The sequence below is a fragment of the Andrena cerasifolii genome, chromosome 13, assembly GCF_050908995.1.
Source record: "Andrena cerasifolii isolate SP2316 chromosome 13, iyAndCera1_principal, whole genome shotgun sequence".
Lineage (NCBI taxonomy): Eukaryota > Metazoa > Arthropoda > Insecta > Hymenoptera > Andrenidae > Andrena > Andrena cerasifolii.
In genome coordinates, this window is record NC_135130.1 from 11,730,455 (window position 1) to 11,744,526 (window position 14,072).

The window sequence follows — 14,072 nt, forward strand, 5'->3', positions numbered from 1 at the left end:
GAGAATACCAAAGAGTTGGGAAAAATGGAGCGACACGAAGTCACTAGGGGGGAAGAGAAGCGCAGAACGATTTGGAAGGGTGAGAGGAAATGAACGAAACCGATTGATACATACTTATCTTTATTCTTTTTTTTTTCATTACGAACGTACCGGTTTTCTCAGACGATGTACATAATAAGTTATGAGTAAAGGAGCGTTAGCCTTATCCAGGACAGTCGTTGTCTTCCCCTCTAATTGATTCCCTCCCTCGTTTTGTTCCTGAGCGCTTGCAACCCCTTGGAAGTCATCACCCAACCCGAAGTGGAACGCCGAAAATAATAAGACAGAAATGAAAGAGAATCACGCGCGCGTTACTTGATAAAAAGACGATTATTTACTGTTAGTAGTAGTATTATTGTTCCCCCGTCCAGTCGTGGATAACACCAATTCTCGGCAGATTTACTCAAATATATAATATACTTTCTATTTAACCTTCTGTTCGTTAATTCGATATCCTTCTTCTTATTCCTCTTCTTCTTTTTTGTTTCGTTTCTCGTTAGATTACCAAATACAAAAACATAGGTGATACAATATATATATAATGTTATAATACAAATGTGCCTCGTACTGTGCTGAGTACGATCGATCGGGGTCGACGAATGTCTGTTTTTCCATTTTCTTCCATTCTTTTTTTTTATTATTATAATTTTCATATCGCCACTTCTACCACCCTCGTTTCTTCTCAGGCACGAGCTTACGAGTACACCCCCTTAGATCGCGTGTTTCCCCTCTTCGTCAGACTATGTATACATACATATATACCGGCCTATATATGTATATATGCACACAGAAACGTAACCGTTTAGAATCTTTTTATAATGCATACCTTCCTAGAAGTTTATTACAACGAACAATAAAGTGTTTAATGAAACGCACCAACGTTCTTCCTCCCTCGTTCACACGGCCGCTTTCTCTCCCCCACAGGCTCACAACTTTACACGTATAACATTCTTTCTCTCATTCTCGTGACGCATTGCGCCCTCCTAGCTGCAACTAGGGGACCGCCAGACGATTCAGATTTATAATAAATATGTACACGCGAACATTTTGTACAAGTTAAAGATCTTTGTCCCTTTTTAGACGCTTCAAACCCCGTTAATATATTTGCTGCTTTGTCGTATCGATAACCCCCGACGCGGCATCTCACTCTCTCTCCCCCTGGCTTCCCTCCCATCGTGAAACTCGAGGCTCAACAGGTGCTCATCGACCTTTCCCCTCCGCTCTCCCTTTCTTTCTCCCCTTAGAGCCAAGCAGGATCCACGGAAGAGCCCGCCGAGCCTTCGCAACGAACGCAGTGGACCTTGAAAGGGCGAACGTGTTTTAAGAGGGTCGAAAAGGACGATCGCCGATGTCTTGACACCCCGGAGACTTCAATGCTTCCCTCCTGAACCGGAAGGTACCTCTAACTTCTAGCATTGCACATTCTGAGGACGGTTAAAGACTTGAGATCCTATATCGCGAGCTCTTTTCCTCTACAACCGATCGGTACCATCGAACTAACGTCCATTTTTATTCACGAAGGGATAATCAGCGCTCTGGATTACTTTGGCGGGTGAATGGGATTGGGAGATTCGTGGGAATCATCTCGAACGAGGGTTCTAAGGTGGACTCGAGTTAAACGAATCTAGCATCGACTAATCTAAGAGCCAGAAATGTCCATGGAACGATTGCGGGGCTTAAATACCATTGCAGAATGAACACTTAGCTTTCAGTTCGCCCAGCATGAGTATTAAAAATTAACCAACAAAAAGTATAGAACAGCGGAGGGTCTAGTAGTGATGGGGCCGCCCCTAAGGACATTTCTCGCGTGTCGTGCACTTAAGAGCTAATCGAATGAACCCATGGACTCCATTTGCTGCCAGATTTATTGACGTGATATAGATGAATGTACATCTGGGCCCCAATAAAGTGCTACTTTTTTTTTGTTCTTTAAATCGTAAAACGAAAAGAAGCGTATATCACCTAGACCTGTTGCTTGCGTTCATTAACAATGTCGCCCGAACTGACCTCTAGATTCAGTGAAGACGATTCGCTTCCGGTTTAGCGTATCAGAACCGAGCTTTTAGTAAATGCAAATCACGGCACCGATGCCGACGGCCATCCCCCGAGGACGAAGGAATCGGCATCGTCCGCGCCCTTCGTCTTCGAGGAACGGAGGACTCCCGGCTTGGACCACGCAGTCGCCATTGGATGAGCGAAGTCGTTTCCTCGGTTTACAAATCGGTCACGATGAAATCGCTGGCCCAGGATATGACGAAAACCATATTCACTTCCGAATTAAATGCTTCGAACTGATTTTGTCGAACCTGGATCGTGGTCGACAATGCGCTTCGCAGTGTTGATTCGGCTGTTAAGGGAAGGAACACACTGGATGGCAGCCAGCAGGCTCTATAAACGTATAAAAAAGACGAATTACCACGGTGGAAAGAGCGATCGGTACATGGATCACAGGTTGTTCCTTTGATCCTCGGACAGGATAAAAGCTTTTTACACGAACTTCAGCTTCCAACTTGATCCTTAACGGCCGAATCTGGTACTATCCCGATGTGACGTGAAAACGGAGGAATCGAGACGATTGGAAACTGCATGGTCCACCCTAAAATCACCCTTTCAGTGCCCCTTCTTCAACGCTTTTTTCGTCCACTGTTGCCTGTGTCCTTTCGCAGGTCTGCCCCGTTCGTTTCTCCCCCCTCTTCCCAGTTTCTGCCCCCCCCCCGGTCGAGAGCAAAGTTCACTATAATTACTTCTTTCTTCTTTTCTTTCTTATTTTTTGTTTTTACTCCTAAGCTTGTATAAAAACGATACTTCTTTTTTGTTTTTACGTTCCTTCGATACACCAAAGACGAGTGCGTAAAGCAAACTATATTGGGACAACATGAATTCTGAATAAATACTTAATATTACAACAAAATCTTAAGTATTCTTCCCGTAAATGTCACCGCTATATAGTTTGTAAGAAAATAAGATTACTTTACTTGAAATTTGTATGTACAGATATTACAAACAACGTTTCCTTCGTAATGCATAGGCAATGTGTTTTTTCCCCTTTTTTCTAACCTCTTCTCTTTCCCCATTTAACTACACGACACTTTCTATTATACATACTGCGGAGCAAGTCTAAACGGATCTGCCCTGTACCATTTTCGTTATTTTTTCTCTTTTTCGCCTGTCCAAGCTTTTCTTTTTTTTTTTGTTCACCCTATCTCTTGAACTCTTTCCTTACTTCTTTTTCTCTGTGTTTCTTTTGCAGATTAATTTCAAAACGGAATATAAACGAATGTACACAAACGAACGTCGAATTTTTCCGCCTGTCCTCCGAGCGTACCTCGCCGGTTCTCAACCCCGTGAAAAAGAAAACTAACATTTTTTTTTTGTTTCGTATCAATGTTGCTGTTATATTATTCAAATATTATTTACACAGACAACTTTGTTCGAACGTAACGCATACTTCCACGAGCTCTGTTGTACTCTGGCCGTCTCTCTCGATCGGGAACTTGGTTCGGAGCTTAAGTTAAACGAACGTTTCTCGGCGTCGCGCGCCGGAACGGCTCTACTCTGGCTTTCCTCTATTTACGAATGAATTTGTAGCTCAATTCCATTGCGATATCGGGGTACTCCAGGGAGCAAAGAGACTGCTTGCGAATCATGAGCTTTTCATCGATCGAGAATGAGAAAAGTCAAATATAAAAGAGGAAAGAAGGATACTAAAAAGAGAAGTGATATTGACAGCAAGGACAGATCGTGACTGAACCAAGTTCCTTCCTCCAGTCACGCGGCGATTCGAACGTACGAATGGACCGAGAAAAATCTTAGCCGCGCATCCACCGTGTATCTGTATCTGTATCTGGATGCACGTGTACGCGCGCGCGCGCGCGTGCGTGTGTGTGTGTGTATGTACGTGTGTGTGTGTGCGCGTGTGTGCGTGCGCGTGTGTGTCCTAGCCAACAAGATTATAATCCTAAAATCGCCAGGGCGATCGGTATTTAAAATTCTCTCTTATCATTCTCTCTCTAGTCACACCCAGCAGACATCTCGCATGCATTCTCATCGCAGAGCACCACCGTCCTCCGTACACAGTTTCCGTTGCTCCATGGTTCCTGGCGTTTTGCGTCCATCGTTCCCTCATCTCCGCCAGGGGCGGGATTCGTACGGCGTGTGTCTAACGGTCGCGATAATTCGATAGCGTCCGGCACTGGTACGCGATCAACGTCTACTTTTTCCCTTCTGTTTGTTTCTTTAGTCCCCTCCTGCCCCCAGTCCCGGCACGAACGATTCCCGCGAATAAATGAGATGCCCGAGCAGCTCTCACGCGCAGCACACCCACACGCAGCGTTTGTGTATCGTCAGTATAATATATGTACAGGGCGCGCGCGGATACCACCGCACTCACACCAGAAAGTCCGGGTCACTGCAGTCCTCGCCGCTTTCGCTGCTGTCGGAGATTCTTCTCCTCTTCTTCTTCTTGTGCCGCTTCACCTTCTCCGTTTTGTGCGCCCGATGCTTGCGGTGCTCTTTCGACTCCGTATGCGCGTGTATCGTTAGCTTGGGCACGCGCGGCGCCGCCATTTGCGTCTGCGGCGGGTTCAGCGGCGGCTGGTGGCCGTGCACGTGGCCCATGGGCACTGGGACGTGCCCAGACCCCGCCACTGAGTTGTTCGGATGCTCGATCGTCGAGTTCAGCGAGCCCTGGTACTGGTTCGGGACACCGCCGACCGGCAATTTGCCGTCCATGTCGGGATGGGATGTTTTAGACGGCATGCTCTCGGCCGTATGCTTGCTGCCGCTCGTGTCACCCTCGTTACCGTCCTCCTCACCGTCTTCCAAGTCAAACTTGAGCATCAGCTGCTTAAAGTCCAGATACTCCTTCACCAGCTTCTTCCTTCCATCCGCGTCCAGTTCCGCGCTGCGCTCGCCCTCCTTTAGTCTCTGCAACGTTGCCTTTGGTTTGAACATCAGATTGTTCTTGCGGTTCACCGCCTTCTCGTACACCTTCGCAGCTTCCGTCGGGGAATACTGGCCGATCTTCTGGTCAGAGAAGCCGTAGAGGTCCTTCAGGTGTTGCCTCAGATTTAGGAGGAGCAGGAAACCCTGGCTGGCGGTGATGTACTCCCTGAGCAACGTCGTGTCGCCTGGTAGCCTCGTCAGTAGGAAATCCTCGTCCTCCTCGTCGTCCTCTTCGTCTTCCAGGACCGTCAGCAGTTGATCAGGTCGCGGTTGACCGTCGGGCCCCGTAGACGCGTGCGACTGCATCTGCTGATGCTGATTGCTGCCTTCCTTCGGTAGTAACGCCTCCTTGAACGACTGCAGCAGGTTCGTGCCGGACATGGAGATGATGATGTCGATGTGATGGATGATGAACAGCGGCTCGTCTTGCACTTGATATGTAAAGTAAGCGAGATTGTCGGCCAGGTACAGCATCTGCGATAAGCTCGTCTTTGCTGACTCGTCGAACTGCTTCAAGAAGGACAGCACGATGGCCCGCCTCTGCTGCTTCGTGTTCCTCAGGATCGTGTAGAGGAAACCGTTCAACGCACCTGGAAACTCGCCGTCCTTCGTCCGCATGCCCCTCACCGTCATGTCGTTCTGCAGGATCTTCTGTAGCCGGTAGCTCAGCTTGATGCCCAACTGAGACTTCATGTGGATAAATCCTGGATACTTCTTCTCGATGTCCTGCAGCTGCTTGTCCGCACTGTGGCTCACTGCCTTCTCGCAGTCGGTGCTCATGCAGATCAGATAAGGTACGATCTGGACAGGATGCACCAAGCCTTGCGCCAGGATCAGCTGGATCACCTTCAACGCTGCGTGTCGAACGCTTACGTTTGCGTGTAAAAAAGACTCGAGGATCTCCTTCACGTACAACTGGATCACGGTGCTCGCCATCCCCGAGGAGACGTCCCCCATCTCCTTCAAATTCTCCTGCTTCGACATCTTCGCCCATTCCATGTCTTGCTTGATCATCCTCTTATCTTCCTCCTGCAGATACACCTCGATGTTGTTCAACACCTGGATCCTCATGTGCACCAGCGCGTTCTCCGACGTCAGCAGATGGTGGTAGAGCTCCTTCAATTCTGGTAGCAGCATGAAGTCGTAGTGGCGTATGCACAGGGAGCCAATGGCCGATAAAGTGAAATGCCGGATGTCGTCGTTGTCGAGATGCACGAAATAGTTCAATGTCTCAAACACCTGATCCTTTATGTTCTCCGCCAGCCCTTCGATCACCTCAGGATCGGTGAAATTAAAGTGCCGCAACAGTAAACCGACGGTGAACAGAGCTCTCCTAACGAACGGTCTATACTTTAGAAGCATAGGGTTCGTGGGGTCTTTCTCGTAAAACGATTTGTACTCAGTCAGATGTCCGTAATATTTCTTAAAGCAGTCCCGTATTAATTTAAAATTTCTCGTCACGTTGTTAACTATGGAGCCCAGGCACGACAAGCAGCTGGCCACTACGGATCTGTCGTGTTGCAGTATCAATTTCACGGAATCCTCCTCCAATTGGGCTAAAAAAGTTTCGCTAGGATGCTCCATCAACGGCACAACCAGCTCCAAGGTGTGAGCGACGCTGCTGATGATCTGGTAATCCCCTTGGGTCTGACACTTGAGACTCAGATAAGGCTGCAACGTGATCGCGTGATTCACCAGCAACTGTGGTCGTATTTTTGCGAACAGATACAGGGTGGTCAAGCAGGCGACCAACCGTTGCGAGGAACCCTTCTTCTCCGACTTCTCTGACTCCTCCAAATTGGTCTCCTCCAATCGCAGAACGTTCTCGATCAAGCAATCTACTATCTGCTTGCACGCCGTCAGCAACGCCTTCGGGGGCTCGGTTTGCATCTTTGTACTATCGTCTTTATCCTCTTTGGGCTTGAACAAACTAACCAGCAGCTGTTCAAACCATTCGAGGCCCATATCTTTGCTAGCTGCCACGACGTCCGTGATGTTCATCACTTTCCTCAACAACGACTCGGAGTCGAGGGTGGGACGTTCTCTGACGGGAGTGAACCACATATTTTGAAACACCTCCATGACTAATTTCCTAATCCCTTCCTCGTCGTTCACTCTCCTGATCATCTTCACGCAGATCTCCGGTATCTTGGGGAAATCTGGGCACTCCATGCAGATATCCTTTAAAATTTTGATCACGCGTTTGCGAACGCTGACGCCGGTATCTAGGATCCTGGCTGACAGCATGTCATAGTACTTATCTATTAATTCTGGCCTACTTAGTACAAATTTGCCTACTAAGTCGACGGCTGCCTCTCTTACGGATGTTGCGTGATCCAGAAACGAATGCTTCACGCCCAATTGCATATCTACTCTCGCTAGCACGCTTGGATCAGCTTCGACGATCATCGTGAGACATTTCATTGCCTTAGTTCTGATTGCTATCGATGATTCGGTTAGAACGTGAAGGATCTGTTTGAGGTATCTATCGAAGCTCTGCGAGAATGGCCTCTTCGAGGCGAGATATTGCGATATAAGCTCTGCCGAATTGTAGTCGATGTACGTCTGGAGGATATCTGGCTTCGTCCCTGTGCTGCACGGCCTTATTCTACTGACAATGTACTTCTTCTTCTCCTCTATGATCTTGTAAGCCTCCGAATTCTTCTGCTCGTTATTGTCATTCTCATCTGCGTCTTGCTCGTCGAGCTCCGACTCCGAATCCTGGTCGCTCGAGTGGTGCTTATTTTTCTTTTTCACTCTCTTCTTGTGCATCTTTTTACTCGGGCTGTTCTTCGTCTGTCCAACTCTAGACTTCTCCACTGCGCAGTCCCTGTACCATTGTGCCAAGTAAAAGTGACGCGCGTAGGCCAGCGCAGAGTCTTTTGTCCCATTTACAGCCAAATAGTCCAAAAGTACCTTCTGTAAAAAAACTGTCCTTTCTTCGTCTTCGTTCAAACCCATGATCTCCTTATCCTTCACCTGATCATAGTCGGAATCCTTTTGCTGCTCAATTTTTATGTCCTTTATAATCTGATCTATGGTGGATAATTTACATTGGGAGCTGACAGCGTCCTTCCGTAATCTCGCCGCAACTACACCAAGATAATCAATGGATGCCACTCTGAGGGCCATATCGGAGCTTTTGTTGGAAAAATGACCGACAAGCAAATTCCCAAGTAAGCTCAACAGCAGCTCAGCTGCCGGCCATTCTGGCTTGTTCACGGTCGCTAGTAGATCCTGAACAAAATTCTCGAATAGCGGTCTGTAATCAATTTCTTCCCCTTTACTGCCGCATTTGTTGAGAAACACGGTTAAAAAATTGCCTGCTATTCGAGTAGCGGTTTCGTATTTGTTGATGATCAGAACATCGGCGTCCACGAAACTCAGCTTCTTCTCCTCCTTCTTCTCGTCATCTTCCGGCGACTTCTTTTGCTGTGGAATGATATTGTCCGACAACACGACGACGCATTGGATAAGCTGCAGGACCAACGCCGTCAGCATTTGGATGTGATCCTCAGAATTTAGCCTGTACGTTCTCAAACTTCTCTTGCTGCTCGGAAGTCTTGCTATTGATGCTAAAATATCGTCCAGCAGTAATCTCCTGTGCTTCTCGTACTTCGTGAATATAACGGTGACAAGTTTCAAAGCGCTCAATTGAAGATCGCTGACAGACTCGACGAAGAATGGTGCAACGCCTAGCGTAGATGCGTGCAGGACGCTCGTGTCCGTGAGGACCTGTATATTCAATAATTCGGCAAGCAGGCCAACTAATTCGTGCATTTTGTTGTAAACCTGAAGAATACTTTTCTCGCGCACCTCTTTCATGTGACCCCTCTTTTTACGACCACTAGAATTATAATTGTCAGTCTTGTTTTTAGTATCTATTTTGTAAACGGGATCGAAAGAGGGATAAATAGTGTTTTGCAACTGAAACTTCATAAAGAGAACTATTCTGTCAATTACGTCCTCTAAGTAGACCATTTTTGGCATGTTACTAGACGTCATAATGTGTAGCGCGATTAGGGACGCATCTACGGCGCGTTGCACTCTTTCCATGGCTAACTGTGTCCATAGCCGACTTTCGTCAACATCGTCGTCTGGATCTGCGAGTGGCGAGACCTTAGCCCCGTCTCGAATGTTCTTCTCCAAAATGTTCAATAATCTGACCAATCTGTCCGGAGGAATGGATTCCATTGCGCCCAGCGCCTTCAACTTGGCCGCTTCGGTGCATAAATCGTGCAGCTGGTATTTAGGAATTAACAATTCCGGAGGCACATCACCGTCATCCTCTAATTCGGCATTGGTCGTGATATCTTCTGTATTCTCGAATATCGTTTCGATGGTCGTGTTGAAACGTTGATACGTATTAGTTTCCATTAGCTCCTCCACGCTGAGCTTAGCCAGCACCGGCACAAGCTTCTTCTCGATCTTCCTTATTTTTGGTTTAGTGGGTGAAAGCGAATCCCTCTTGTCGTCCTCTTCGTCGTCGTCCAGTACCCTCCTTCGCCTACGCGTCTTGTCGTCGCTCTTCTTCCTCTCCGCTTTCTCCTTCTCCCGTTGGACTTGCCGCTCTTTCGCGCGCGCTTTAAAATATTTGTTATTCTTACCGATTTCCTCTTCGCTCTCCGACTCTGACTTCACCTCCTCCCGATTTGAGATCCCCATCTTTGCGGCCCGACTCGGTGACTTCTCGGCGAACGCGGCTAAACTCTTCTGCATCAGAGCTTGGTCCGCCAAAGACAGTCTGTCCAACATGACCACCGGCTCCTTTAATTTCTCTGGTAACGGGCCAGGCATCTTTAACCCTTTCTCCGAGTTGTTGTTCTGCTGGTGCTGCATCATCGGCGTTGCAGTGACGTTCAATGTATTCACCATGTCGTCAGTGTCCATGTTCGTGTAAGACGTAGTTTGTGTTGTAGACAGTAAATGCTGCGTCGCATTGTCCATGGCTTGTTTCGCTTCGATATTCTCAATTGGTAAGTCAATGTCCGGAAGACCTGTGACTGGATCGAGCAGGAACTGCTGGTTCTCTTGCACTGTATTATCAATGTCCATCGGCTGATGGGATCCTAACGAATGATGCACTTGCTGATTCATCAGAGGATCGTACATGTTTTGTTGCATATTAATAGCCTGGTGTTGTTGCAGGGGCATATTAGCGCGCATAGGGGATGCCATGTGCATATTGTGCTGCGGTGTCATACCAGCCATATTGTGGTGCTGAGGTGTTACATTGCCAAGAGTTGTTAACGGTGTACCAGGAGAACTCATATGTGCTGGAGAATACATATTCGGCTGCGGCGTCATGTTGGGCAGGGGATTCATACCAGTAGGCGGGGGAAGTACTGTCCTAGCAGCGGCAGGATGGGCCGGACTACCTTGCGGCGTCTGTCTCGATCCCGAAGAGCTCGAGTACGACGGAGAGAATCGCCCATAATTCGCGGATGTCTGATTGGCGTGCATCATAGGTGTACCTTGGGTCCAATTTCGCGGCGAATTGTACTGAGGTCCCTTAAACACGTTCGGGTTTATTTGCAGAATCGCCTTAAGTAATTCCGGAGTATTTTGCTCAGTTTCCATAGGCTGCTCGGTACTCGCATAATTGTCTTTCAGCTCGATGTGATCGGACGATGTTTGTGACAAAGATAGTATCAACTGCGGTACTAAGCTCTCGTTGCGAACACTCAGCAGTATTTGTGCTTCTTCTGCCACTCTCGGATGAAATAGAAGGGACTTGTTTGTTAATGTCTGTGGCAACGGCGTCGGAAGGGGCATTTCAGGCAACAAGTCGGTCAGACTCGCGATACCAGCGAGAGTTGTGATTGGCACACTCGGTATAACCCCGTTCATCTTGAATTTGATTTGTTCTGGCATTACAGCCTGGACAAAGAATATTATTGAAATTAGGTCCAGCGTCCATACATATAGTCCAGGGTTCATAGAATCATCCAACGTAACAAACGCGGCACTGACATATTACAAAAAAAAGTTCCGTTCACAGTATACGATAAATATAAATCAACAGAACATATCTAAATGCACTGTTCTCACAAACGTTCGAACAAATCATTGTTAAAATCTTTCCACTCGCATTCTCAAAGCATTCCGATGTCAGAATTATATCACTGCCAAACAGAATTGTATTTACCGCTTGTTAAAGGGCACTAGCACTAAGGCGTATACTGGGAACTTAACAAAATCTCTTTTAAGTTCCCATGATGCACAAGAAAGTATCAACCAAATTTTGACGAAGCTCGTGGATCCTCCAACAAACGGTCCATTGTTAGTCGCGATTGCTTGTCCTGTAACACACATTATCAAATTATCAATTTAATTAATCCACCAGTCTATGGAACATTTAATAATACAAAATCAATTAAAAACATTAACACTTTAAGAGTATAAATTAAATAAATGGAAATATCTTCCTAATTACAAAAAATTAATGCAAAATATATTAAATACTTGCGTATTTTAATATTTTATATGTAAATTGCAAGTTCTTCGGCGAAACTGGTTCACACAGACACATCACACACACACACACACATGCAGTGTCAAATCACTGACACGCTTCCCAAGGTATGATTTTCGCATAGAATTATTAAATTATTCATACAATTATATTAAAATGCCAAAGAAACTTTCAAATACAAAGTAAAACATCAATATTTCATGACAAAATTACACGCAACAAATATTAAAAAAAATCTTGGTCCATTCATGAAGGTTAGAGTCATTCATACAACTTTTTTTTCAGCCAATCCCCCTAAAATCCTCAAAAACACCAAAAAATACTACCCTACAGTTAAAAATATTGTAGTACCTGCCAATTATGCGCCAAATATAGTATTATTTCATTCATACAGATTATAAAAATAATCATTCATTATAGTGACTATATATATATATATACACACACATATATATATATATATGTATATATATCTATATATGTTTCTATATATATATATATACATATATATATATATACATACATATATACAATGTCAAAACAAGTATCATGTTATCAAATCAATGAAAATATTTCCGAAATTGCTGCAACTATTCCTCGCGAATAATCCTCTGAGCCCAGCAAATGCAATAAACAGAACGCTGCCTGGCGAACGTTTATTGAACATAATAGAAAGCGTGCAGCTGACGAAGGCAGCGCTTCGCATGCAAGATGTCAAAGCAAGTGTCATTTTTTTTCAACGAGCCACATTTCCCTCGACGAGTCTACTTATGCCATCGACTCGCACAATTCTATGGAAGCGTTCGCACAACATTCAGCGGCCCGCTATATCCGTGCAAGTGGTGATATTATTACCTGCGGTTGCCGGATGACTACCATCCAACATCATACGCGCGATAACATGGCCCCAAGATGATGCTGCGTACTGGATACCTGCCACAGCCGATGGGGGATTCTGTTAAATAATAGAATTTGCCAGGGTCAGCGATGCTGGCGGGAACGGTTGCACGTGAATCGGCGAGAGGGGGCGAGCCTCGATGGATGTATCGCCAATAGCCTTACCCCAGGTACGCGGGACGATTATTTATACTGGGGAATGCGATCAGTGAATGGGATTTTGGCGGGAGGCGTAACGATATCCAAGATCCCCGAGCGGCTGGACGCGCAGGAGCCGTCGATGCACCAACGTCCGGCAAAACAACGGTCCCCGTCCGTGACGAGCCTGTTCGCCAAACTTCTCGGCGCTGGAGGTATTCCCTCAATTGTCATCCGTGGGTTCTGGCCTATTTGGTTGGACACGTTTCCACGTCCATCACCAACGAACGCGGTTATCTCGGCGGCACCTTGCGATCTTCACTCGCGTATCTCGCGGCACCGCGTAAACATCGCCATGTCAAAGGTAGTGGGTCGCGGGCAAAACAGTATTTATAGTGTGAATACGAAGAAAACAGACACAAAGGCGTCCATTTTGCTCAGGAGCGAGTTAGCGGAAGTTGCGTAGTAGACACAGGGGCCAGATACAGGTATACCGGCGCTACGGCGTCGCATTTCAAATTACTCGCGGAACAGTCCGCATGAGAGCGATGGGTTGCACGCGAATACGGTATTGCCTGCCGGAATCTCTATTATTCGGTTATCTACCCCGCTGTAATTGATATTTCAATCATTCTGCTCGTTGATCAGTAATCACCGCTCGGTGAAAATAGTTCCTACATTCGGCTTCAGGGAGAAAACTAAATGACTATGGTGGAAGTTTATTTAGTCTCTCATCGCTGCATTGGGGATATTGTGATCGTTTCGTGAATGAAATATACGTGTAAATGCGATGGCATTTGTAAATTAGAATTTGTTCTTTTGTGACAAATATTATTAAAAACAGTTGGTTGTCCTGGGGACCAATATTCGAGGTGGAGTTTCAGTTTTATGTTTACTCGCGTCCTCTATGGTGCACGGAAGTGGCCCACAGATAGCGCCACTAGTACAGTTTTTATTGCATCTTACTACATCGCTAATTGTTTATTTAAACAATAGTGCAAACTGTCGTTAAGAATCTGGTTCATTCAATGACAAGAAGTGTATAATGGTACTATTGGCTGTGGGATATAAATTTGTGTTTCAAGAAACGAGTGTCTACGGTGCAAGCATGAAGTCGCTTGATTAAAAATTGGCGCGCAAAACGCACTCCATGGAGCTGTTTCGTGAATGCGAATTCCTCACACTTTCATCGCGTAAACTTCAGCTAATTAACGTTTACAAAGATATTTTCCAATTGATCACCGCTATAATCAGCTCAGTTAGTGTCAATAAGCATCATTGGTCTTAATTAGTCGCCTTCGAGTTCCATGCTCGAGTGCGATAAAGTAACGCGCAAAGGATGACTTGCTGTTTTAATGCAACGGGGGTTTAAATCTTTTCGCTTTGGAATTCGTGAAATATTACTCTACAAAATCTGGAATATTTCCAAATTCCGAAGTATTCTACAAACACATCACAATGCCGAACATTCCTGTAAGCACGAATACAGGGTGTCACAGAAATCCCCATCTTTCCAGGAAACTGCAATTTCACACAAATTTTAAATTCGGGGCATGCTTAACTTCTCAAACCCACTATC

General features: G+C 46.0%; 1 protein-coding gene across 3 annotated transcripts; it reads right to left on the reverse strand.

The window, feature by feature from the left end:
• Window positions 1-103: 103 nt before the first annotated feature.
• Nipped-b (Nipped-B cohesin loading factor) lies at window positions 104-12,975 on the reverse strand. Of its 3 annotated transcripts, none has more exons than XR_013087019.1 (4): window positions 12,521-12,975; window positions 12,314-12,413; window positions 2,537-11,285; window positions 104-2,427 (listed from the first exon to the last, which is right to left on the reverse strand). XR_013087019.1 is itself a non-coding variant. In XM_076825828.1 (4 exons), exon 4 carries the CDS (start codon window positions 10,855-10,857, stop codon window positions 4,426-4,428), a length of 6,432 nt encoding a protein of 2,143 aa, XP_076681943.1. In that variant the 5' UTR covers window positions 10,858-10,863; window positions 11,132-11,285; window positions 12,314-12,413; window positions 12,521-12,975; the 3' UTR covers window positions 104-4,425. The 3 variants fall into 3 exon arrangements, 2 of the variants coding, with proteins under 2 accessions (XP_076681943.1, XP_076681942.1); XM_076825828.1 differs by having other exon boundaries at window positions 104-10,863; window positions 11,132-11,285; XM_076825827.1 differs by having other exon boundaries at window positions 104-11,285.
• Window positions 12,976-14,072: the final 1,097 nt, after the last annotated feature.

Bases quoted from the DNA above. Each gene is read 5' to 3' on its own strand.
- Nipped-b (XM_076825827.1), bottom strand. From the start codon at position 10,923: ATGAACCCTGGACTATATGTATGGACGCTGGACCTAATTTCAATAATA.